Source organism: Ambystoma mexicanum, chromosome 6q (assembly GCF_040938575.1).
Source record: "Ambystoma mexicanum isolate Mex_15411 chromosome 6q, UKY_AmexF1_1, whole genome shotgun sequence".
In the NCBI taxonomy this organism is placed as follows: Eukaryota; Metazoa; Chordata; class Amphibia; order Caudata; family Ambystomatidae; genus Ambystoma; species Ambystoma mexicanum.
In genome coordinates, this window is record NC_090937.1 from 21,404,961 (window position 1) to 21,431,290 (window position 26,330).

Below are 26,330 nucleotides of genomic sequence, written 5' to 3' on the forward strand. Positions count from 1 at the left end.
TGTTCAGCATATCCATCCAAAGTATCATGAATTATTTGTCAATGCTGTGTTGTCACCCCCCCCATACCTCCCAAGCGGGTGCTCCTTCCCATGAGACCAGCGTGGTAAAGCTGCTATCCGATAGTCCCCCAGTGGGTGGTGCACAGCAGGAAGATAAAATATCCAAAAAACGGAGCGACTACACTCTGTTAGGAAAGGCGCTTCTCAGTTAGCCCCAATTAGGTTGCTTATATTAAATTCACTGTAGAGTATATCAAAAAATGTTAATCAAAGAATTCTCAAAAAGTAACAAGTTTCATAGCAGGAAATGTTTAATGCACATTCCTGAAGTATCTGCTGTTACAGTATATCTTTGTAAATCGCACAATGAGTGTTCATCTGAGATTGCCCATAATACTCTGGTGCAGCAGGAAGATGCCATGGAGAGAGACTCCTCCTATGGGGACAAAGATGAACTTCTGGGAAGAATGTGGAAGAACACCCCTCACCCAATAGTGTACCCACCTCCATACCCCCTATACCCTAACACTTTATCTAGTACTCCCATGTACCTTTAGAAGTCTGTGAATAAGAAGTACAGGGATGAAGAAGAGTTTAGACTAGCCAAAGGAAGTGTACCAGACAAGTACTGGGGCGAGGAGGAGGTGCAGAGCCATAAAGAACCCTACATGTAACTTTGGTGAGCATGCTAGTCGTCCATGGCAGTGCGAGATAAAAAGCGATTATGTGGACTTGCAATGTGGCTCAGCCATCCCAGGAGGAACTGAGGACCAGGAAGCTGCTCGGCATGGGAGATTAAATTGGCTGCAGACAGGGATGCCAAAAAGAAGCAGACTGCATCCCCAGCGGGTCTGATGCTGGAGGACCCTTGGTGAAGCAATCATTTGACCTTGCAGGGGAGGTGGACCACACAGTCTGAAACGGGTACACGTACTGCGGCGAGACAGAAGCTTCAGAGCCGCCGCAATTACTGAGAAGCTGGTTGAAGCCGCGAGAGGCCCAAGCAGACTGAAGCGCACAAGAGAAGTTCTGGAAGGTACGTGGGCGAATGGGCTGGCTGGTGGGGGTACGAGAGGGTGTTGGCTACCACATAAGCTTGGAAGAAGACAACATCCTAAAATCAGGGGATGGGATGTAACCCCTGACCCAGAGAGATGTAGGAAGAGCCTTAAGGAGAAGTGGTTCCTGTGAGAAACCTGAAGGTGTCTCACTCGCTAGTCCCCGGGGATCTATCATCCAGGTGGCCAGGACACAGCCATCGCTTTTAGATCCACTTCCTGGGGATGGATCAGTGTGGGATGATCTCCTGGATAAGAGGTCTTAGGTGAGTGGAAGTGGGACAAACGGACGGCGAGACGCGGTATCCCCTTTCCTGTAACAACTTTACCCCATCCTACCAGGTAGGATACTTAGGAACTCAACTGCCCCCCCCCCTTTTTAATGACACAAAACACTTTCTCACGGACAGCTCACTATGAGAGAAATCGGACTAACACCCGAGACGTTCCCGTGTCCCATGCTAAAAACGTGGAGAAGGGAGACCAACAGCCTGACCATCCTGACATATTTTGTGAACACTTCTTACTTTATACTAACGCTGTTTCCCACACTATTTTGTATTTAGAGGTAAGGATTGGCAATAGGTTTATTAGTATAGGCCCTTTTATTTTGACGAGACACCACTAGGACTGCGTTATTTGGTGGTCGTAGCTTGCTCCCATCTTTAGATTTAAGTTTAGATGGACGTTTTTCAACCCTTTTTGAAGTTCAATAAACGCCCTTGAACTGTGGTCACTTGTCTGTCTTGCTGTTGATACCATGCTTCCCTTACATTCCCCAATAGGGGCACATATAAGACCCCCCAACTATAAAGACATTTCAAGAAAAGGACACAAGTCCACTTCCTCGTGGTAGTACTTGGCAGGCAAGTACACCAAGTCTGCGAGAGCAAAGAAGTAGAGAAGTACGGTCTGAGACCCACACCCGAAACCGAAAGAAAGCACAAATCATCTTCCTCGTTAGAGTACTTGGCAGGATAGTGAACCAAGTTTACCAAACTCAGGATGTGGAGAAGCCTGGGTCTGGGACCATGAATATCATTGATATTGACTATTGCAAAATATCCTTAAAGAAGGAACAAGGATACCAGTGGAAGGGAGTTATTCCCCCTGGTTGTGTTGAACTGTGAAATCCAGATACCAGGAGAAGGGAGTCACTCTCCTGGTACCCAGTGCTGAAAAGACTTTGATAGAAAGTATTGTGCCTGACTGAGAGAAGTGTCGGAACATTGCCTTTTGTGTTGGAGGATCATTTTGACCCAGGGAAGGGAACCATTCCCGTAAGAAGAAGCCAAAACCTGGAAGTGAACTTTTATCCCCAGTCCGGAAGAAGGGAGTCATTCTTCTGGACCAAGAAGGTCTACTTTATCTCTAGCTTAGTTTTATGTTTAAGGGACAGAAGTAGAGCGTTGACACAGGATGGTGGACTATTGATTTACATGGAAATTCTGACAGAACCCAAAGTGTTTTAGTTGAAGCAGCCAACTCCCTCTTAGAAATCTGGAAAGTTAGGTGTTCCCTTTATTTTCTTGACTACTAAAGTCTATAGCAATCACCATGCCTCCTCTCAGTCGCCTCCTTCTGAACCCTTATAATGCTTTGACAATGTTTTCTATGATCCTACCAGTTAGGTTCATCTGGGAACTGGCCGCACATATGCAATTTCTTTGTATGTCTGTTGAAGACCCCCTTCCCTCAAAGTCTATTGCCACACACTCTTGTACTCCTGACCCCAATTTAAAAGTGCCATATGGAGTGAGTCCCTTTATTTGCTACCTTGACTTGCACAACTGGTTTACTTTTTTGCCCTTGCATGTTTCACATAGCCCTTTACTCATTGGAACCTCTACAGTGCAGTCAGTCTAGCAGCCTTGGATCAGACCTCAGGTTATGGAGCCTCTGTGTGGGCACACACATGTCCCTTAGAACCCCTGGGATGGTGTCCTCCCTCAAGCCCTGATTTCCTTTTGCTACCAGAAGTCCTGTTCTCCTAGAGAAATCAAGGGGCTACCAATTCTTCCGGTCGCGTACTGACAATGGCTTTTGATTCTGGTGCAACAGAATCCATCAGGGACAGAACCATGAAACGGGGTGGGCCTGTGTGGTGACTGCCCACAGTGTCCCAGGAACACTGATAACTTGTTCCTTAGACAAGAGTTGAAACTATTGGCTTTGTCAGAGTCTCTTCTCTTTTGAGGCTCGGAAGGGTGTAGGAGGTTTAAACTTGAACAAAGGTAATGTAAGGAAAGTATGTTTATTTTCTGTCTTGTACTTTGGGCTCTGTGACACCCGTGGGTATGCCCGACCCATGCGCTTGTGACATTATTCACTTTCTAATGAAGAAATTAATAAATCGGACCTCTGAGGTTGTTGCTATGATTGAACTAGGTGTGCATTGTTGTCTTCAATGCAATAAGTACAACAAGACACCTCGCATGAGATTACCAAATGATTTAGAAAAGTGGACAAATGTAAAGCAGACACCACTGTGATGGCCAGGATCGGTCTAATTTATTACCATTGGGCATCCACTGGCCTGGGTGTTCAGAAGATATCGCCTCTGGCATAGCAGCAAACATTAGGAGTGTGGCCAGAGGCTGTGAACAGTCACCTTTGTTATTGATGAGGTGACAAAAGACTTCACTCTTGGATTTCCGAACGTAGTGTCCTTTGCGCAACACTTGTGTTTTAAAGTATGTGTTATAGGCCTGGCTAGAGCATTATTAGTTCACAAAAATAAATCGGCCTGGGAATTCAATTGGCAATAGTGGTTTTTGCAGCAGCTTGTTTGTGTACATTGATTACCAATTTATTACTGCAATGGTGACCAGTCTGAACGCTGTTAATGTCAAAGTTTAGCCAATACCATTGGCAGTGCTCAAAAGAAAATGTGATTTCTTTAAACACTTCAAAGTTACTACTGGTGTGTGTTAAGATGTAAGGCAATCTTTCTGTGCATAGATCGGTTTAATGGATAAACAGAGGCTCTTCCTTAGATGAGCTTCTCAGTATAACATGTTCCTTGTGGTGTGCAGGTTGGTCAGGCCCATGGCGGGCTGATGGGAGTCATCCAGAGAGCAATGGTGAGAGCGTGTCCCCACGTATGGTTTGAACGTTCAGAAATGAAAGACCGGCATCTGGTCACTAAAAGGTAAGCCGAGATTCGGACCCAGGGAAAGCACCTGGCCAGGGGCGGACTGGTCTATTGGGAACTCTGGACGTTTCCCGTTGGGCCGCTGCACCCACTGCCTCTTTTGTGTGGTAACCTATTTTATTTCCAAATGTTCTCATAGGAAAAGTGTTGGGCTTGCTGAAAATTGGTAATATATGGCCACTTTAAAAGTTATTTCCAGGACCACTATTGGTTCCCAGTCCATCTCTGCACCTGGCCATGGCTGGGCACGTGTGCAATATCCAACAACACCCTGCCCCAGTGTTTTGTGAGCAAGATACCTCCACGCCACCCCTCCCCCCCCCCGCTCTTATCTCACAAACCTACCTCCTGCAACTCTGCCTACCTGCTCTTCTGCCAGTCTTCTCCACTGCTCTCCCTCCCAGCCGTGCTGTGGAAGTAATAAAAGGACTATATGGTGGACATCTTAGTTTCCTTTTATTGCAAAAAATGGAGCATGCATAATTATCAAGGATGCAATGTTCTAGAACAGAAAACGATGTGCACCCTGGGCGAATACACAGCAGTGCTGAAGTAGCAATATGAACCCTGTTTTTCAGTTCGGAAAGCACTTGGATGGCCTGCAGGTAAATATTGATTCTGTCCGCCCTGCACCAATGGGTTTATTGCTATAGTATTGGATGGCCTTCCAGAATCCTTGTTATCCTTAGAATGCATGTATAACCTTATTAACTGCACCCTTATTAATGGGCACAGTAGTTCATCGGCAGGTATTTTAGTAGGTTAGCAAGATTCCTACATGCATTCACCTTGCACCCCTGCATACATTTTGACGATTTTAAAATTAAACAGTTTGAACGCTGACATTCCCTCAATTACATGCAGAGGAAATAATCCATGACCCAATTTGGGTAAGGGTTTGGCGGGCTCTAAAAAGGAGGCATGGCCTAAGTGTGTGTGTGTGTGTGTGTGTGTGAGGGTTGGGGGCGAGGGGGGTAGAGAGGGAGTGGGGATAGTGGGAGCCAAACAGGAGAGGTGGGCACATCTCCTTTTTTTTCTTAATCACCTGTCCTGGGAAAACAAACATGCCATTTCTCTGCCTGAAGGAAATAAACCTATCACCATCCATTAAAACTTGCTGGGGTTGTAATAGCAATACACCCTTCTGGGTGGCATTACCTGACCCAGTCATGCCCCCACCCATTGGGGTTTATTTCTTAATTCTGGATCTCAGAGGAGTAGTGAATGGATGAGTGTGACACTTGGTGATACTAAATGACATCCACACCAGTAGATTTGCACACCCCATCTTGGTTCGCCCTCGTTTATTTTGTCAACACTGTTAAGTCTTAGTGGGAACTGAACCAAATGCTCGACCACGTTGGAATCCAGTATGTTTTCAAAATCCCACAGCGCAAGTAGTTGGCTTTGCTTGGTATTTTTTATTTTTTATTTTTTAGTATGGTGCTCGCTAGTAATAGGGGTTTGTATTAACCAAATGACTTGTTTTATGTTTGGAAGGGTTAACAGGGGAGCCAGCCCTACAGACCCACGACCTGTAATGTATACAAATCACCCACCTATTTTAGTAATAAAAGGTACATTTGTGGAGCTATTTTACCAGGTTAAGTAAGACGATGTAATTGCAGATCTAATTTAAACGCAGCCACTATGTTTACATTTAGAGGATACGTATTTTCTTTGAACTAAGTAGCTAGATATGACCATTTGGGAAAGGGGTTGTTCTGAGCAATTGATTGTTTGGCAATTGAGATACATTTGTGACAAAAGATTGTGCATTACATGCATTTTGGTAATGATCAAATCGGATCAGTGTCACGTGTACGCATGAATCCTTACAAATAAGTAAGGTGGTTCTATGTAGTATCTGTTGTAGGTAGGTTAGAAGTGCGCATTTGATCAGATGGACACGAATAACGCATCAGAATGCGATTGGCATCCGACTCCTCTGTGGCAGACAAATGGACATGTGCATTGTGTGTAGGTGAGCACACAGTACTTCAGATTTCAGTTTATGGGGTTTGCCAAAAGAAAGGAGTAGAGACTAGCAATTGTAGGCATTTGTGGGTTGTTGCTTGGATTTAATGAAGTCATGGATTCTTAGAAATTTTCAGCGATTTCCAGTTGTGCAGTGAACCTATTTTATAGGGATGATGGACTTGAAGATCTTCTAGAAAGGAGCACACTTTTTAATCTGTATACAAAGGATTGTCAAGGGTGCATGTCGGGGCATTCCACCATAGGGTGGTCAAAATGTGGATCGGCCACAATATAGAGGTTGGGCTTTACAGCCATTTTTTTGTCGTAGATCAGATGATTTATTTTCCATCAGTACATGGTGCGGCAACAAAATTGGCTGGATTCCGAGCCTTACCTGATGGTAAAACCGATCACGCACCGGCATGCAGATCGCTATCATCTCCGACAGCATTTTCATTCCGGAATGGCTGCCATGGAAAGGGAGAAGGGACTACGCGTAGTGCCTTCTCCCCTTCCATGGTGGCCATTTTCTTTGTTTACTATGGCTGCCACGGAAAGAGAACACAGACTACGTTTTCTGTCTGTGGTAGCCTTTCCAGCTGTGAAACGCAGCACGTCTCGTAGCTGGGGAAAAACTACTAGTGGAAATAAACCCCTCTATGGCGGGCCACTACGTCAAGTGGAAATGCAGAGTGTAGCCCCTAGCCCAGGTAAGTTCCGGGTAGAAGGGCTGCATTGGTTGTCCCCTGAGGGAAAATAAATGAGACACAGATACCAGGGATGGGGTAAAACTGTTTTATTAATTGTTTCAATTGAACTTATTTTTGTTATAATGTATTAAACCATCCATGCCTTCCGTCAGGCCATGTGGAATGTTTAGCCAAGGAAGGAAAAATGGGCCAGATTAAAAAAAAAATATCCATTTTTTTTTTTAGTTGTGCATATGATTTAAAATAAACCTTACACATAATCACATTTATTAAGTCCATATCAACAATGATCAGAAAACCATAATTTAAAGATTATGAAATACATAATATAAAAGCTAAAAGAACACACCATCGACCCAATACATCAGATGGACTGCATCCTGTTTTGCCTACACCCCTTTCGATACAAACTGAATTCTTTAAAAAAAAACTCATAAAGGTGCAAGGCAGTTTTGCCAATTCTCCTTAAATGACTTGCTTCAAAAAGTTTTCCCTAAAAACACAAGAATGGTTAGAAATAAAACGACCAAATCATATGGTCCAAACATGCATTAGTACTGGACATACCATGCCTAGATGTTTCAGACTGTCAGTGGTTTTATTACAAAATCCGCAAGAGTCGACTCTTTCCCTGAGCACAAATGCACAAGATTTCTCGTGTTTTAATTGGATTAAAGCTACATCGCATCATGGTATTCCTTAGGAACAATGATGGGGATTGGGTCAGATAGGGTCTTCTCTCTCCCAGCTTTTTGTGATCCATGGATCTCTTATTCAGCAGCTTATAATTTTGAATAAGATTGAACGTTGCACACCAATCCTATATTTGTGATATTCTTAGTTTTATCTCATTGTTCTATAATAGTATCTCATGTCAATTTATTCTCCATCAAACTCAATTTGTGACCTAGCGTTTCACTACCAATCAATTCATAAAGGGAATTTGGAGGTGGTAGTTTAAAATTTCTACATAATGTCAGCCTCCTACATAAAAATGTGTAAGGAGTGAGGAAAGTCCTAACTCAAAATTGATCACACTGACTAGTACACAATTTGAGATTCCTAGTCTGTAGCACCAAATTATGCCCTCGATTTTTAGAGCAATCAAATCCCAATAATTGCTGATAAATATCCACTCTGTATAACAACACCAGGATCACTTTTCCTTCATAACATTTGATTGCTTTCCCTGAGAACTTTCCATAGTTCGTATTCGGGAATCTCATCCGAGTGCGTAAATGGTAAGCCTTCTCTTTAAAATGTTCCACCAAACGTTTGAGTTGTTCTGGTGAAAATCATAAAACCCTAATATTCGAATGAACTCACGATTTCAATCTTTTCACCCTGCAACCACCACTGCAACTTCAATTTCTTTATTTTAGATCCAGCAAATTGTATGACCTTGGTCTTAGATGTATGAATGACCAAGTAATTTGCCTGCGTGTACAGCTGCAAACAGTGAGTAGTCTGAAACCAAGTGCCAGTCTAGCGAAATAATAACACTTATCGTGCTTGCTTTATCATACATGCCCAGTAAAAAATGTTATGCCACATTAAGGGATGACTAGTCTGCTGTGAGAAACCTGAAGGTGTCTCACCCGCTAGTCCCCAGGGATCTGTCATCCAGGTGGCTAGGACACAGCAATCGCTATTGGATCCAGTTCCTCGGGGTGGACCAGTGCAGGAGGTTCACCTGGATGAGGGGTCCTCGGGGAGTGGAAGAGGGACACAGATGGGTGAGACGCAGTACCCACTTTCCTATAACAACTTTTCCCCATCCTACCCTGTAGGAAATTCAGAATTTCTTACCCCCCCTTTTCCAACACAAACACTTTCCTACACTGTAACAGCCAATAGACTAACACGCGAGCCAATTACTTGACCTATCCCAACACAAGGGTCAGGCATTTAACAAAAACTACACACCTCTGACGGCCCTTTCCCTTCCCCAAAGGGAAAAAAGGCGGAGCATGAAAGCAAACTTTGAGCAAGGTCGAATGCACAAGGAAGCAGCTATCCTGGACCGGCAGTTCAAACGGAGGAGGAAGTCAGAGAGACCTGGAGGGACGGCGAGGACGGAATTGCCCTTGTCCTTTTCACCTCAGACCCGCAAAGCCGCTGAAAGGGCAATCATAAGACCCGGAAGTCCAGCTGGCATGTGGTGTGATGGGCGTCGATGGCACACAGCGCCCTCCTGCACTAATGGTCAAAGCGGGGGGAAGCACTTGCCACTGTGGTGCCGTCCTTGATACCCGAGACAAGAGACTCCAACAGTTCTGCACAGCCGGTGAGTCGGAGAATACAGGTGGTGAAACCGAACTGTGCTGGGCCCAAGGTTGCAGGTGACAACCTTGTTGAACAAAATTTTAATTGAACTTTGAAGAAACCCTAGTAAAAGGTGTAGAGGCAGAGTGGTGAGGCATCGCGGGGGTGCTCATTCGAAGCACTCCGACTAAATACTTTTTGGGATTGTGTTTTCTTGAAACTACGAAGACAAAGAGGCCTTAGGAGAGGCTAGTGTAAAGTGTCAAAGTGGTCCTAGAAGGGTCGAGCAAAACCCCTCGTACACTCGAAAGTCTTTGACACATGGGAGAAAACTGATCAAACTGTGAAACTGGCAAATGTGAACCCGACAGAGGGATTCCTGCAAATTGAGGGTAGTGATAGACCTGTGAACATTGTGATGACAAATGTGAACCTGGCTGAGGTATGTCCACAATGGATAGTTGGTGCAAAGGACTTTGAGACTGTTAAGTGATAGGAGGGAGGTTGACATTGTAAGAAGGATCAGAGCCCGGCTGAGGGGATCCAAGGGGCGAGGAGCAGTCTCCCAAGGTGAAAAAGGAACTTTTGTTTATTGTTTTGGTACAGCTGGCCTTACAAGGCAAGATACTTTTGCAGGAAAAGAATCTTGGCCCCGGAAGGTCCAGCATCATTGAAAGGAACTGTAAACTCATGCTGGCTCAACCCTGGAGTGTGCTGTGTCCTGTGCTAAAAACATGGGGAAGGGAGACCCAGCCATACCATCCTAATTTAGCATTTGTTGAACACTTCTTTCTTTTCTTGAGAACGTTATCCCACACTATTTTGTAACTTAGTTGTAAGGATTGGCAATAGTTTTTTTTTTAGTATAGGCCCTTTTTATTTGACAAGATGCCACTAGGTCTGTTTTATTGTTATTTGATAGTCGTAGCTTGCTCCCATCTTAGATTTAGGTTTAGATTAGGTGTTTTTCTAAACCATTAAACAGTTTAATAAACACACTTGAACTGTGATCACTTGTGTCTGTCTTTACTGTTGCCACTATGAGTTCCTTACACTGCCTGCACACAAATGCCAGTGTAGCCAGGTATTAACTCTTGTTTTGTAAACACTTTACTGTCATGATGACTATTCTGACAGATGAAATGAGCATCTGCAGGTCGTTAAAGCGCTCGGGTTACAAACACTGTTCTTTTATCACTGGCACAGCCTGTTATATGCATGATGGAAAATTTTTAACTCAAAGACCCTGCAAAGCACCAGTTACTTTGCAAATCTGTGATAATTAAAGTGAGCAACACAAAGCACCTATTTAAAGATTTGCTTGACATACAAAAAAATGAAGTTGCTTTAAGTCACTAATCAAATGTTTTCAACATCATGAATAGCAACATGCTGGAGGTTTGTGACAAATAATCTGCATATCTACCATTGTTTATTACACAACTTTCAGGTTGCCATTATCTTGCATTCTGGGACTTATAGTTTATCATTCAGGATGTGAAAATTAAAGCCACAATGATATTCTTTTGGCTTAACATGTTGCTATAAGGATTTGCATGTTGTCATGTGGCTTTATTATGCAATTTGTGTTTTTTGTAAGTAAACTCTATAAGACATTACTATTAAAATTATTTGAGCCAAAGCTGTGATCCTGGTCAGCCCCTCCATTTGGCGGCCTATCCCACTCCCTCCTTTTTGGATGCCAGCAGACTACTAGTCCCTTTTTCCACTTCGACTACTGGTTCAGTTACATGCACGCCCAGCGCCAGCATACACTCGCTCAATCACATACATTGCATAATTAACCCTTACATGCACACATACATACATCCATCATACACATGAAAACACCCTTGCTCGAATGCATGCACATACACTTAAAAAAAGATGTATTTTTGTTTGATATGATTTAACATTTATAACACGCCTGTACACAAGTGTTTCTAGACCTGACAAGACAAGGAGGGGGAAACAAAGGGAGGACAAAATAACGATCTTACTAGGCCTTATATCATTCAGATAGTACAAGCGCTGGGAAGAGGGAAGGGAGGGGAAGGGGAGAGGAAGGGGAAGGGGAAGGGGAGTGGGGAGTGCCATTAACTCTCAAGTGCAACCAACAGATGCTCATAAGTGCAGAGAGAAGGGACTGTAGTGTTGCAGATACAGACCCTTAAGTGCTGGGGAGTCCGGAGGCAGTGCAAGGGAAATTGGACATGCAGGAGCCTGGGCCTGAGTTCAGAGAGTGACCAGGTGACTAGTATGCGGAGCAGTCAGGTGCATCAGTAGGGGAGAGGAAGAGAGAAAGCGGAAGTGAAAAGGAAGGTCTTGAGTTGCTTCCGCAACCGGAGGTGGTTCTGCTCAAGTTTGAGAGAGACAGGGAGGCTGTTCCAGAGGGAGGCCCCAGCCAAGGACATAGGTCTGCCCCCAAACTCTCTGCTTGGAGAACGCCTGACCCTTAGAGAGTTGGAGGTGGATGAGCATAGAGCTCGAGAAAGCCGTGTGGACAATGCAGAGGGTCTTGAACTTGATATTTGCAGCCACAGGGTGCCAGTGAAGAGATTTCAGAGCTGGAGAGATACGATCCCTGGGCTTGAAATAACTGTTTATACAAAATATTAGTCAATTTCAGAGGGTTTCCTTTCAGAACCAAGCTGCAGAGGCCATGAGGACCATGGGCCCTAGACGTATTGCATTTATTGATCATTTTAAAAATATCCACACTTTCAACCTGCAATTTTCAAACCTCAGAGGGCTCAGGTGAAAATACAACAGCGTCTGCTGGTTGCACATACAGTTTTTCATAATGAGAAATCAAACTCTCTCCAATATCGGGTTTTGCTGAATTACTTCTCATCTCTCGGCGTTAATATTCACTAAGTCCCAGAATTTCCTGTCCGATTACGTTAATAAAGAAGTTAACATAGCCTCTGCATCCCTCTATTTAGACTCCATTTTAGTGTCTTAATTTTATTCTTATAATCGTGCTGTAATTTACTAATTATTTTCTTCCTATCAGTCTCTGGAATATCACACTTTTTGACCTTAGTAGTCATGTCTCATCTTTTTAACGGCCTGAATGTCTACACTAAAGCTATGAGGTCTCCTTCTACCAACCGGTCTCGAAGTTTAAAATGTGTCCAAAATTTATTTCACGAAAGTAGGAAAGTGGGTGGGTGAGAAATCCAGCATTGCCACTCATTTGAAGTTGAATCACATGTTTCGTTAAGCGCCTTGTTAACCCTTAGAAATATACAAGAGAACCACTTAATGGTACTGTTAAGATGGATTTCTGAACTCTGTCCTGGAGGGGCAGAGGTTCAGAAGGCCAGCCTAGTTTCTTGGAACAGGGTAACCTCTGGACAAGCCAGACCAATCAGGGTAGCGATCGCGGCGGTCAAGACTAGGTCTCAAGAGGGGTGAGGGTGACTGAAAGCCTGCAATGAGCACACAAAGCAAGGACACTTACAAATTACTCCAAGCAGGTGTTATATTAAAAATATATACACACTTATTACAAGGCCTTTGTAACATTGACCGTAGCGAGAAATCACAATAAAACTCAAGTAAACCAACACATACCAAACCAATACAATATATATACAAATACAAACAAGTCTAACGAGTTAGACGCACGAAATGTGTAGACCACCTAGATGGGGAGGAAAACAGGCAGTGCGAATAATAATTAGACCCAGTCCGCCTTCTGAGGCACCTAACTAAAAGGAAGTCCAAGCCCTACGAAGAATGGAGCCTTGTGCTCAAAAGTACCTGCACACGCTGGTGCCAACGGGCAAAAAGGGGAGTCTCTTCGAGGGAATCGGGCAGTTTAGTTCGGTGAACAAATGAAGATGAACAGAGCTCCGCGACTCAAGCGCAGCCTCCACTGCGGGCAGAAGCAGAGCGCCAGTACGGAAAGGCGTGCTGTTAGAGACAGTGGGGAAGAGCTATGGGCTCCTGCAGGGGGGCAACCAGTTCCTAGCGATGCTACTCACCGGTCCCCAATGCAAGCAGACCCAGGCTTCTCCGTGTCAGTTTCAGTGCTGGCAGGTTCAGATACGAGCAGGGGACGTCTCGGCGTTGTGTAGATTCCGCAGCAGCAGAAGTTGAGTTGGGGACGTCCCAAACGCAGTGAACCCGCACAGTTTGTTACCACAGCAGGGCAACGGAGCGGCCGTGTGCATTTCAGACAAATGTACACTACTCACTTCAGACCTGGGAATGCCAAGTGTACGAATCGTGTGAGAGTGACAAGGACTCGTAATACAACACAACCTGACGGCGGTTGCAGAGCAAGACTCCTGGGTAGGCTGGTCAGTCTGCTGGATGGCTCAGGGACACTTCCGAAGTCTTACGTGCAGGAGATGGTGAAGATGCCGAGAATAGTTGTTCCCACTATTCCAAGGGTCGAAGTACCAGTACAGGCCTTCTCGTTCGATCAGCGGTAGAAAGGGTTTCACCAAGCAACAGCAGTGCAGAGGAGAAGTCCTTCAGCGGGTCACCAGCAATTCCTCGGTTCAGCCTCGTGGTTGCAGGATACTTGGCTTCTGTATTCCTTTGTTCGTGAGAACTCAGGAGATCGACATTGTAGTGGTGTTTCCAGCCTCCTCTTATCCATGGTTCCCTTCGCGCCAAAACGGAGGGGACCCAATGGGAGATCTGCTCACAAAACACTCACACCATACGTGGACCTATCACGGACCATGGAGGTCCCAGGCATTCACACCACCCTAGACTCTCTGGCACCCAGGATGTGTATTGGACCAGTACATGCCCAAATAAGGAAGGCCCCGGGTCGGCTCGACCTGGGGAAGTTGAAGGGGACAAGACGGTCAGCGGACAGGACAACGAGACTCGTGGTCTGGCCATTTTGGGAGCCAAGCCACCATTTTGGGCTAAGCGCGAGAAACGCGCTTAAACACAAAATGGAGCTCAAAAACACAAAGAAACGATCGCTGCCACCAGTCCCGTCCGTGATTCACTTGCACCGTTCATTAACAATCCTAAGAGAGTATCTAGGGCCTGTAGTAGACTAGAGACCCAAGAGAGCAGTAACTTAGCTTACAGTGCTTCTTGTGTCACGTTGCGCGAAAGCTGCAACATGATAAAATAACTACGGAAAACAACGTTTCCCGGTACTGACTGTCTTAAGGGCATGTCAGTTTCCCCGTAAGAATGGAGCGAAAGCCCATAGGAGTGCGGCAGAAGGCTGCACTTCTCTGGCAAAGTCTAGATCCTGGTGAAAACAACAGCAAAATGTTTAGGGGTTGCCACATGGAAGGAAAATTACCCACAATTAAGAAATCTTTCCTAACGGGTTCAACCCTGGTTTATCACTTCAATGTTAAAGAACACTTTCCTTATCTTAACTTGATTTGCAACCAAGCCCCTTGGCACATTAAGATCACTTAATTTGGTGCAATCTATTTTTTAACTAGTCCCTAAAAATCCTTTCCGTGGAGAAGATCCAGTCAACTGTTGAGAATTGATCATGTCTCTGCCAGGTTTTCTCCCCCTCCCTATCTCCCATGATATTACCGTTCCATCTGTGTAAAGACATTCTCTAAGCAAATTATTTCATAATTTCCCTTTTTCTATAAGCTGCAATTAGTCTAGTAATACCCACACAGCCACGATCCTTTAGGATATTATGAAGACAGTCTGCATTCAAGTCACCAGCCAATAACATACTCATGCCCATATGTTTCAACCCATCTGATTAAAATCCCATGTTTTTCTTCAAAAAAGTCCAGCAATTTCGCAAGCGACTCCTTAGAATAGACATTCATCAATAGTACGTTTTCATAAGTTCCATCAATCAATACATGAACTGCTAGGATACCCTCTGTATTGTCATCAAATATGTGTACCTACCCAGGTAAACCTGTCTTTACCGCAACCTTTAGGCCACTCTCATGCCTCCCCTCATTTCCTAAAGAAGCGAGCTGAGACACCACACAAAAAACGTCCAATGTTGCATCCTAAATTAGCCTTGTTTCTTGCAATATTATGATCTCCTGGGAGCAAAGAAAGGAGCACAAACATTGCTCGTTCAAAAAAATTAGTATGACCTTGCATGTTCCATGAGAGAATTGAGATCTCATACGTGCTAAAACCCTGGCAGAGAGCTACAACCCTGGTTTCTGGTCAATGCCAAAGCCCCAGGAAGCAAAGACCAGACCTCTCCCCATGGCCCATCTATAGAAGCACCGGCTGTACAAATGACCCCATGTCCCACATTTCCCTGATTTGTGTGCATAATCTCGATCTACAAATCATTTGCCCTTTGCTTAGATCCCAAATAGCCTTTCAAAGAATGATGCATAGGAGGAAAGGGTCCATAGGATTCAAGGTTAAAGCCCATCTGCCTTATTTCATTCACCTCAGCAAAGATGATCTTTCTAATCCGAGCAGAGGGAATAGTTAAGACCACCACGTTCATCCCCCTTTCGTCAATGAAGTCCACCAAATCCAGATCTGAGGAAAAGATTAGCTTCAGTGAAGACATTTCTTGAAATAGACGCAATATAGGATGATGCTATTTTCAGTGGGGATAATCGCTCTCACCCAAATCCGCTCTTGTGGCCCCAATTCAACATCTGGGCTTCCCACCCTTGCACCTTTACTTGGCTTCCAAGTTGGAATAACTGAACCGTGTACCCATGATTTCTAGATCGTAAACCTCCACGCAAATTGGGTGCATCTTCTATCCTACATATAGTTTCAGCAGGAGCACCATTGTGAAATGTAGATGCAGAGTTCAGTTCTCCCGTTTGAGTCTGGACCTGTCTCGTATTATCAAACACAAGGGGCCTTAACTCTGACGGCCCATTGGTTGGTCATTTCCTAACCCCCTTTGCAAAAAACCTTTCAAGGCCAAGTCTTTGAGTCCAGGATTGTTTCCTCTATATCTCATTACTATGAACTTTTGTACTAGGAACTTCCGAATTGGTAATAAAAAATATTCGACTCCATCAAGGCTGCAAACCACATCAACCCCTCATTAAAATCGAATAGAGAATGTTTCACTGTTTGAAAAGTAGTTATGTTTTGGCCTTTTTTCTTTTTGCTTAGCCTCGAAGTGGGTTTGAAGGGGGCCACTGATATTTTCCTCTCCGAGGTGGGTGGTCATTTGTTTAGCATTTCCACACTTGTTGTATGCACTTTGTTTGAGCCATCTTAGGTTTTTCAAAGAGGGTCTTGAAGAACTTAGATGAAGCGTTATTATTGATTTTACTAGCCTTCTGATTCTTTGTCTGCTTAGTGCAAGGGCACATTATGTTAACTATTGACTTTTTCCAGCTAGCGCCCACTTGTGCGGGGGTACCACTGTATCGGAACTAGTCACCCACTCACAGTCAAATGGGGGTTCAGTGGGGAGCTGAGCCACTCCCTTATAAAAGATACAGAGGGCGGGGTATCCTGCAGTTCCCTCTGTGAATTCACAGTCACTAGAGTTTGACATTCAGTTCCTTCCTGTGTGAGGTCTTCAATCTTCGTATTCAAGAACCCACCTTCTTGTGGTTTCCAACATTCTCCCGCAATCAAATTGATGTTGCCTTTCATCTCATTTAGTATATAGGAATCAGTTTTTACTTCACTCCTAATCTGCTGATACATGTTGACCAGGGAGTTTAAAACAAAATGTAAAGCAGTCAGAGAAGTTGCTGATAAAGTACCATTAAAATGTTCTATAGGGCTTGTCGGCCAAGAAGATAAACCGAATCAATGGGTGGGCCAGATGCAGGGGAATTCCCAGGCCGCTTCCTTGAGGTGGCCCAGGTGATGATGGCAGGGCGCTGGCCCATTTGAAGTCAGGAGGACGTGTCTGGGGGAAGAGCTCCAGTGCTTCTGCCACTGGCGCTGGAGCACCGGAGACCCTACCGCGGACCCACCCACTGCACTCCCCGAAGGAGCAGAAAGATGTGGCGGGTACAACAGCAAGTGTGACAGCCACCAAGGACATGGGGTCAATACAATTAATGGATCTGTCGGCACAGTGGCAGTCAGTATGATGCCCACTTGGGGCATGGGCCCCGCAAGAAAAGTGAAAGGCGCACAGGGCCTGTGGCTCTGATAATGTTGACCCATGTGGTAAACGGGCTGCAGTCTAATTAAGACCACTTTCTCCAGGTCCTCTGCAGCAGTGGTGACCGTGGCTGTGCCTCATTTGGGCCATGGGCACTACAATGAATTTGAAAGTGCCTGGGGGACAGAGCCAGTGCCAGCCGCACCCCCACAATCGCTGCCAACATCCACCAGAGGTACTGTGCAAGAGTTAAAGGGTCCAAGGTGTGACTAACTACACCAGTCACACATATATAATCTATACAATTATGAAATGCGTACAATTATGAAAAGTGTTTGTATGTATGTGTTTACATTATTCATTGTTAATGTGGTTATTAGTAAAAGTGGCGGGTAATTTTTGTGTGTGGGTTTTCAGTAAGGGGAAAAGTACCGTGGCATGATGGTGGAAGTACATCCAACGGCCTGCCAAATTCTGACAAGGGGAAGTCGGCAGCCACCAGGAACATTCTTTAGTCCCTCTTCCTGCGTGGGTAATTCTGGGTGGGTCTGTTCCATTAGTCCACCCTAAGGGCTTTTCTGTGACCCCACCAAGGTGAGGTGGGCTGGCGGAGCATATCGCTGTGAAGGAAATCACCCCGTGGTGTAGGGAAAAGCTGAAGGAATATAAAAAAGGTGTGTTAGTTTGGTAATTGTTTCAAATACAGAAAAGGGGATACCCATTCGGGCTCTAAAAATCTACACCACGCCTTCCAACCCATCGCATGTTGCAGGTAGGGTTAACAACTGTTTTATTTTGAAGGTTGAATAGCGCCCTTCTGTTTGCATCATGTCTGTGGGGAGTGAGGTGGCGAGTGGTCCCTCCCTAGACTGGGGGTGAAAGAGTGCGTGAGCCACTGGGCTAAGGCCAGTAGAACCAGGGCTGCACTGGAGGCACTGCTGCAATGGGTGAGGGCCCTCGGGATGATGTTATAGCTATACCCTCTGGTGTTGCTGGAATGGGCAGTCCTGAGGATAGGAATGTTCCTAGAAGGTGGGGAGGGGTCATGCAACCCTTCACGTAATTAGGGACCTGCTAGAATGGCTGCATTGCTCGCTTGTCCCCCTGAGCGAAAATGAGACGTAGGTGTTAGGTCAGGTATTAAAGTATTTTATTGATGATTTGTTTGTGTGCTTTACCTACTTTTGCGATTTATAGTATTTTAAACCATCCAGCCCCAGGGGTTGAGCTACAAGTGTGGCAGATGTTTCAATTGGTTGATTCTTGGAGCATGTGTTTCTTATTTAAAAAGTGCCAACATACTGTTTGAGGCTGTTCCGAATGCTCACTGAAATTTCAAAACATACATCACATAATAAAAACGTAACAAACGTAACAAACTTCCAATACCTTCTTAAGTAGGGAAGACCCTGTACCAGAGCATTCTTAAATTGCTTGGACCGACACATCGAAAAAGTACATCAGGTTTTATGAAGATTGTCGAAATAGCCAAGATAATGCGGTCTCCTAATAATTCCCGAAATTTGCCTTGGAAATTGCTTGCCTCGTTATAGAGATTGCCAAGATCAGTTATCAGTTGGTTGTTGCGTTAAATGTGGCATGAAGTTAATGGAGGTCCTGCTTAGAAAAGGGGGCATGTTGGATATTAATTGCATTTCTTGCTCAGTTTTTCTGTCCTCTGTGCTTTAAACTGAAGATCGGTCTTACGACCCTAGTTTGGTGTCTTTTGAGCCAGCGAGGATTAAGTAACTAAGCGTATAAAAATGTACATTTTCCAGTGTTTTTCATTTTAGTCATGATCTGATTCAATCAGACACACATAGTGGGGGGAAGGGGTGGGGTTTGAGAAGCATTTAAAAAGTGCAGAAACTCAGCTGGCATTGTGAGGCACAGGCCACCAATGTGAAGCATTCAGAATTTGCTTCAGAGCATTTGTTCTCTAGTATGTTAGGAATGTGGAACAATGACTGGCATGGGTTCAGAGCGGCTATTTTAAGCAATGTTTTCTCCACTCCATAGACTGCGGGAACACGTTGCAGATAAGACCAAACTGCCGATTTTGATTTTTCCAGAAGGTAAGGAGCCATCCCATCCTCATTCTTATGAGTGCCTTGTGTACACAGATATTCCTCTTTGCCCATTTTTCCTCTGCGTTGCTACCAGTTCCTACCCTTTGCTCGCTCTCTTTACATTGAGTAAAACTGTAATTAGTTTTTCAAATGTCATATTGCCTTCTTTTAAAACCGAATTGAGTTGGAAGCTACATTTTGATGAGCTGAGATAATTTTCTGGAAAACCTTTCTTTTTGGACAGGCACGTGTATTAACAACACTTCTGTGATGATGTTCAAGAAAGGAAGCTTTGAAATTGGAGGCACTATATATCCAGTGGCAATCAAGGTACTGCACATACTTTTCTGGTCACTTCCTGTGTCATGGAAGGGTGGCAAGGGTGGCTCAGTCAGTGAGTCAGGTTGTCCTTCAAAAACTGAAAAAATGTGGCCTACCTTCAAAGTCTGCAGGGCATCATTACTACACTGGTGGACCTATGTTGTTTTCTTTTGCTCATTTTTTTCCCCAACCAAATCTTTATTGGTCACATCATAACATTGGGATAATTGATCATGAATCCAAAGCTAACAGAATACATCATTCTGATAAAAAAAATATATTTCCGCAAATTAAACACCTTTGCCGTAACGTTTGACATACAAAAATGTCAGTTTGTGCAATCAAAAAAAAAAAGTAAAGATACTACTAAATCTTAAACCAGCCGAGAGCCCTCAGCAATGCGGGCAAAATATACTATCCCTATTCACATAACTCAAAAAAGGTGACGGAGGCAAAAAAGTTACAGAGCATATTACGTATAGAGTGTGGAATACTTTTCATCACCAAATGTATATCCCATGCTTTCATTCTGAAGGTTCCAGACCGCGATCTCCTCTATACTAGTCCTAACTTCCAGCCAGAAACCAAAAGGTTGAGTATTTGCACCCGATGTGGTAAAAGGTCTTGCACTCTCTACAGTTCCTATAACACTTTAGTGATTGATGGGTTTCTTCACTTTTTATGGAATATCTTTTCCACTGATTTAAAGGGAGTACATCCAACCAAAATAGTTACAAAGGAAGTAACTAACATTATAATATGCTAAATGACGGCAGAAAATTGCTCAAACACCCTCAGCGGCTCAAAATCAGATGCAATGCTCAGAGGCCAAACACTGCAGGATGAGCTGAAGGTACAGCTGAAGGTACAGCTCAAACACCCATGCAAGCTGAAAAGGAGCAGAAAAGTGAAGAGGCCTCAAACATCTTATAAAGATCTCGGGAGTCGCAATACAAGCCAAAACATTTAGAGTTGGAAGAAAAACGAAAAATCGCCCTGGGAGGTACAAAATGAGATGAAAAGTGGAGAGATTAAAAAACAGCTTGAAAAAAACCATGCAGCTCAACAATAATAACGTCTACCTTGTATACCTTCAAGTTCCCCTGTCAAATAACTAGGCGGAAGCGGAAGGAGGTTTTACACTTGTTAAATAGGAAATTGACAAGATACAGATGGTTGGGATAGGTGAGAAAACCCCAAAAATGAAATCCTGTTTCTTTTTATTATTTGAAAATATACAGTTTTCTTCAAACCAACATTGAATCTAAACTTTATATTCTGTAATTGACATCCACATAGGCACAAAAAGGTTAGAGTCGATGTCCTTGAAAGTTGCAATTTCTCCTTGGTTGGCAATACATTGAGACTACAAATCCAACCCTCGAACAATGGCTTTTTATTAAATTTCCTTCTATGAAAAGGCAAATGTTTTCAACATTTATCATCAAATGATATACTGCTTGACCCAGAATGTCATTCAGAACTGCTAAGAGTGGTGTTTTTTGGCATAGTTGTGTTAACTTTAATTTCAGTCCTCAAAAGTAACACCTGTCAAAATGTTATTTACCTGTAACATTTCCAGTAAGTATGCTGTGGAAAAATTGAAGACATGTGTATCAGTGACATGTCTTGCACCTGTTGGATGCTAAAGCCTCCATGCATGGCAATTTATTGATTATGTGTAATACACTGCTGCTGTAGTTGGATTTCTGCTGGGATAGCTGTAATAAAGGAAGCCTAGAGAGGAATTGTCTATTTAAGCAATAAGCACAGAGCAGGGAGGCATTTACCACTTCAGGCAATGACCCAGAGTCGTAAGACCGGGGTACTAAAAGCTTCTTTTTTTCTGTTCTGAAACACTCTGGAGTTTCAGAACAGAAAAAAAAAGTTTCAAAAATAACCACTGGGGAAGGGAAATCTAATTCTGTTTTCCCTTTCCATGGCAGCCATTGAAAAGAATTAAAAAAAAAAAAGTAAACTAACAAAATGGCTGCCATCGAAAGGGAGCAGTCCCTTCTCCCTTTCCATGGCAGCCATTCCAAAAAAGGAAAAATGTGAACGAAAAATGGTCGCCATGGAAAGGAGAAGGGACTATGTGTAGTCCTTTCTCCCTTTCCATGGCGGCTATTCAAAAAAAGGAAAAATGTGATTAAAAAAATTGCCCGCCATGGAAAGGAGAAGGGAATACGTGTAGTCCCTTCTTCCTTTCCATGGTGGCGTGTCACAGATCGGGAGCGGACGCAGTGGAGACAGAAGTGTTTCCAGCGCATCTGCTCCCAAAGAGGAGAAAAAAAAAAGGTAAGTGGAGGGAATGGGGGAAGGAAGGGAAATCTGTGGAGGAGGTGAGTGGGGAGATGGCGGCCTCCAGCCATGAGCTGGCTTGGAGCGGGGTGATTACCGTTTGGTAATTCCCCCGATTCCGAGCTAGTCATTGGCAAAGATGCTGCCACAACTCCCTGCCCCCCAAGCAGGTTACTAATAGACTTTGACAATCTGAAATATAAATGTAAACTCTCTGACCTTATGCTCGAGCTGTGCCAACCATTACATGTAATACTACAGCGACTGGATGGCATGAGCTCTTAGACCTGCATTCAGCTTGCCAATCCTTATCACTTTTAAAAAATAGACCAGTAACTGGTCAGCCAACATTTATATGGCTGGGTACAGAGATAAGTGGGCACTGCCTATTCTGAATCTGTAAAGCTTTTGAAACGAATAAAGTTTCTCATTTTGAGAGATTGGCTACCTATTGCCTGGAAAACAGAGAGGCAGTCTAAAAACAGCACTTTCAAATTCTTACACGTAAGGCATAAATGGCTTTTCCTGTTCAATTTTTTCTTTTCATTCTGGTACTTGTACTTTCCTTTTCAATTATAAATGCAGGACTGAACATGCAACAATGCATATAAAAATAGTGGATAGCCTTCTCGCAACCCAAGAGCTATGCACTCAACTATCAGACTTTTTGGCTTTCTAAGGGGACCTAAAATCACCATGTATTTGCAAGCTTTCACACTCTGAGAAGCTTTATGGGCCTTCTAAAAGAATCTGTTTTACGGCTAATAATTTTTCTTAGCGAAAACATACAATTCCAGTAACCATGTTTAAATTGCTAATATCGAGCACTATTCTACAGTAGCAATTTAAAAAACAAGCTTTTGTCCTCTAGGCACAATACCTGTGACAGTGATACATGGTCAGTAGCCTGACCCTGTCAGGAAAGGATGAGGAACCCTCTCTGCATGAGGTATGAGGCCACCAGTGTGTAAACCAGAGCCATTCCTAACCAAGGGGAAGATGGCAGTTGAGCAGGTCCCAGTTCCTGCACCTGTGTAATGGATAATGGTACTACACTTGTTCACCCTATACCTCTGGCTTCAAATACTGGCCAGCACTTTTTCTGTGGGTTTTTAGAAAACTGAAAGAATCTGCAACCTGTGATGAACCTGAAAGAGCAGCCCACCAGAGATCCTTGGAGACTCCCAATGTTGCTGCAACCCAGTCAGCGGTGTCATTGAAGTGAACCGCTGTGCTGCATGGAAATTGAGCAACAAATGTGCGTGCGGCGTGCTGCTATGTGCTCACCTGAATCACAGATGCTGACCTACCTCGTAATGAAGACTATCAACCTCAGCCACTCTTAAGCCCTATCGGAGCCTCAGGGCAGTTTATTTATATGAACTGTCACATTTCCGCTTTGGACATTAACACAAAATGGTACTCTGATTGTAGAAAGATGCCATTACCGATCCATGGCGGGCCCGTATGAGAGAAGGGGGCAGATCTTAGATGGCCCTCTTCTGTGCTTTACTGTTTGTAAGACCTTCTGGGCAGGGAAGACTGCAAGATTGGCCCGGTGTACCAGAAGGGGAAAACCAATGAAGACGAGGGGAAGGATATATGAGACAACAGGATGCAGGAAGCTATAGTTTGTTCAGGTGAGGCAGGAGGAGGAAGAGTTGGCAAACCAAGAGACCAGAAGGAGGAAGGACCGCGTGGAGGCAATTTCTAGAAAAGGTGAGGTATTGGCTGATTTTAGAAAGTGATACTGTGTTGTGAATGTGTGTTCAAGTTGTGTGAGTGGGAGCGGAAATAGAAGAGTAGGGTGTGAGTGGATGGGTGACTGAGATAGTTAAAGAAGGGTGACTGAGATGGTGGGCAGTAATACATGTAGCGCAGAGGGAGGAGTAGTAGTTTGGAGGGAGGAGGACGTGGAATATGGAGAAGGCTGAGTAATACTGAGGAGGAAGTAAGACCAAATGGTAGAAGTAGACCATAGAGAAGGAACACCAGAAGGACGGAAAAGAAAGAACTTGGGAGAAAGGTAAGCCAGTGGGCAGAGTGGGAGGGAGGAGAGTAGGGGGAGAAAAGGAGAATTACAGAGATAAAGGGAGATGAATATAGAGCACAGAAGGATCCGCGAGAGTGATGCTCTGGGTGTGTGGAAGAAACAACCCTTAAATCTTACCTTGTTGGAAAACTGTTGGATAGGAACCCTAGATTGTTCCCTGGTCAGGCTAGATAGATACAGCATTTGCATTATGGGCCATCATCTAAAGCTTTCAGATAGTAGGGCGTTACTGATCACTAGCACCAATCCATGTGTTTAGGGAAGTCTGGGATAGGGCGGGAACACCCGCCGCTTTGTTGAGGATGAAGTCCCAATACTTTCTTTAAAAATAAAATCATTGACTCTCATCTGGGAATTGGTGTGTTCTTGAGACCATCTATAACAAACAGTTATCAATCAGTCATCTTATGATGTTAATCTGCTTTCAGTTTTCTATTATAAAACACCAAACAAGAAAAGGCAATTGGGGTTCCAATTCTGAGGGCAGTCCCTGTACGCTTTCCCTCAATCTTGAAGTGGGCTTCCTACTCTCAAAGATCTTGATACACTACGAGTTCACTACAGCCAGGGTATCTATGCATGTATTTATATTTGTAAAGCCCTAACTATCACCTAAGGGCATCTAGCCACTAAAGGCAACTGGGGAGATCGTCACAAGAAGCCACCAAGTAACTGTAACAAATAGGTTTTAAGAGATTTCTAAAATCTATAATGATCAGTAATTTCATGAAGCTGGTAGGGAAGAGAATTCCACGGGGTATGGGCAAGAACAGAGAAGGAGTGACTTCCAGCCCGCATTTTGCAAAACCTCAGAACTTTCATTAGAAGGTATTCTTTTCAAAGCTGACCCTAACCTATGGGGTGGGCCTAAATGCTCTCGCATTCTCTGTAACTTCGTCAGGGACTCCCGAGATGATTTAAACTGGGGTAGCCTGAGTGTCTTGCTGTATCCTTCCTCTTGTGACAGTCTTTTAGTCCCTATCCTCACTCTCCCTGACACTCTGCCTTTTTGATCATATTTTAATTAGGTTTTCTTGTGAGTTATTTAGGAAAACAAAATCTCATGCTTCTGATACTAGTTTTTTCTTTTTTCTTCTTTCATCGACAATTTAATTCTTTGAAGTTCAGAGGGGTTTAATGTTAGATCACCCCTTCCATACTATTGCTGATTTATCTCAATCTCCTGATACTCTTCTTTCGTACTTCAATGCATAGATTATTACTATTTAAATTATTAAATTCTAGTAACAATGTGTCATACATTTATTGTATATGGATATAACTATTGGTTTACCCGGGACCTCTTGATTGGCGACATTAAGAGTTTTTGGTGGAGAGTTTCTCCCTTAGCATCTGATGAAATGTAATGTAGGGAACATCCTTTAACCTACAAAATAAATCCATTCTGCGTGCTAAATAAGTATACTTTTCATCTGCCCAATCTAGTTCTGCTGAACGTTTTAAAAATTGTACCAGGATCATTCGTGATCCGAAGAGAGGAATTAGCTAAGGTAAATTCTTTCGAAGCACTTTGTGAAAACCTAGTTTCTTTGTTTACTAACAAAATCGGTTAACTGCATGAAATTGCAGCAGAGGCAAGGGTTTCTGATTCTCCCTTATTTGTATTATCCCAACCAGTTGCTGGGTTTTCCTTCTTTGGATTTTTGACTGTAAGGGATATTCTAAAACGGGTACAGGGGCTTAAACACTTCAACCTCCTGTGATTTTTCCCTGCTAAACTAATAAAATACCACATTCACACTTTGGCAGGTGACCTTTCTGTTCTTATTAATACCTCATTACAAAGATTAATTTGTTCAACCAATTGAAGGAAGGTTTAGTTATTTCTCTTTTGAAAATCCTGCAAATTTTAGTCTGATTTTGAAATATCCTTTCATTAGTAAAATTCTACAAAGAGAGGTTACATGTCACCTCGGCATATCTTGAGAGAGAACATCTTCTCGCAGATAATCAGTGACATTTTCAATCGGGCAGGAGCACAGAAACTCCTGCTTTGATCATCTGAGAAAAAAACGGTTCCACCTTTGTGATGCAGGGATGCCGGCCGCATTGATCTTATTGAATCTCTTGGTGGCTTTTGATGCTGTGGACCATGGTATTTTGGTTTATCAGCCTGAAAAAAATGAAGATAAGCGGCACAACATTGACATAGATGGCCGCCTCCTTGAAGGATTGAAGTCAGAGGGCGCAACTGGGTGATGTTATTTTGCGCAGTTGTTAGACTCCCTGTGGAGTTTCACACAGATTGCCACCATGTCCCTGGCTCCTTTTAATATCTACCATCGCCGATGAGCACAGGTAGTGAACACTTTCGGCCTTGGGTGTCAAATTTGAAGAGGGGACACAGATTCTGGTAGATTTTCATGTGGACT

The 26,330-nt window shown here is 43.7% G+C and overlaps 1 protein-coding gene across 2 annotated transcripts in view; it reads left to right on the top strand.

Moving 5' to 3' along the window:
• Positions 1 to 26,330, top strand: part of GPAT3 (glycerol-3-phosphate acyltransferase 3) — a 556,310-nt gene that overhangs the window by 469,083 nt on the left and 60,897 nt on the right. For both annotated transcript variants that reach the window (XM_069630394.1, XM_069630395.1), the window contains 3 exons: positions 4,094 to 4,209; positions 19,213 to 19,268; positions 19,507 to 19,592. In XM_069630394.1, coding sequence (XP_069486495.1) covers positions 4,094 to 4,209; positions 19,213 to 19,268; positions 19,507 to 19,592 — 258 coding nt within the window. The remainder of the gene's footprint in view (positions 1 to 4,093; positions 4,210 to 19,212; positions 19,269 to 19,506; positions 19,593 to 26,330) is intronic.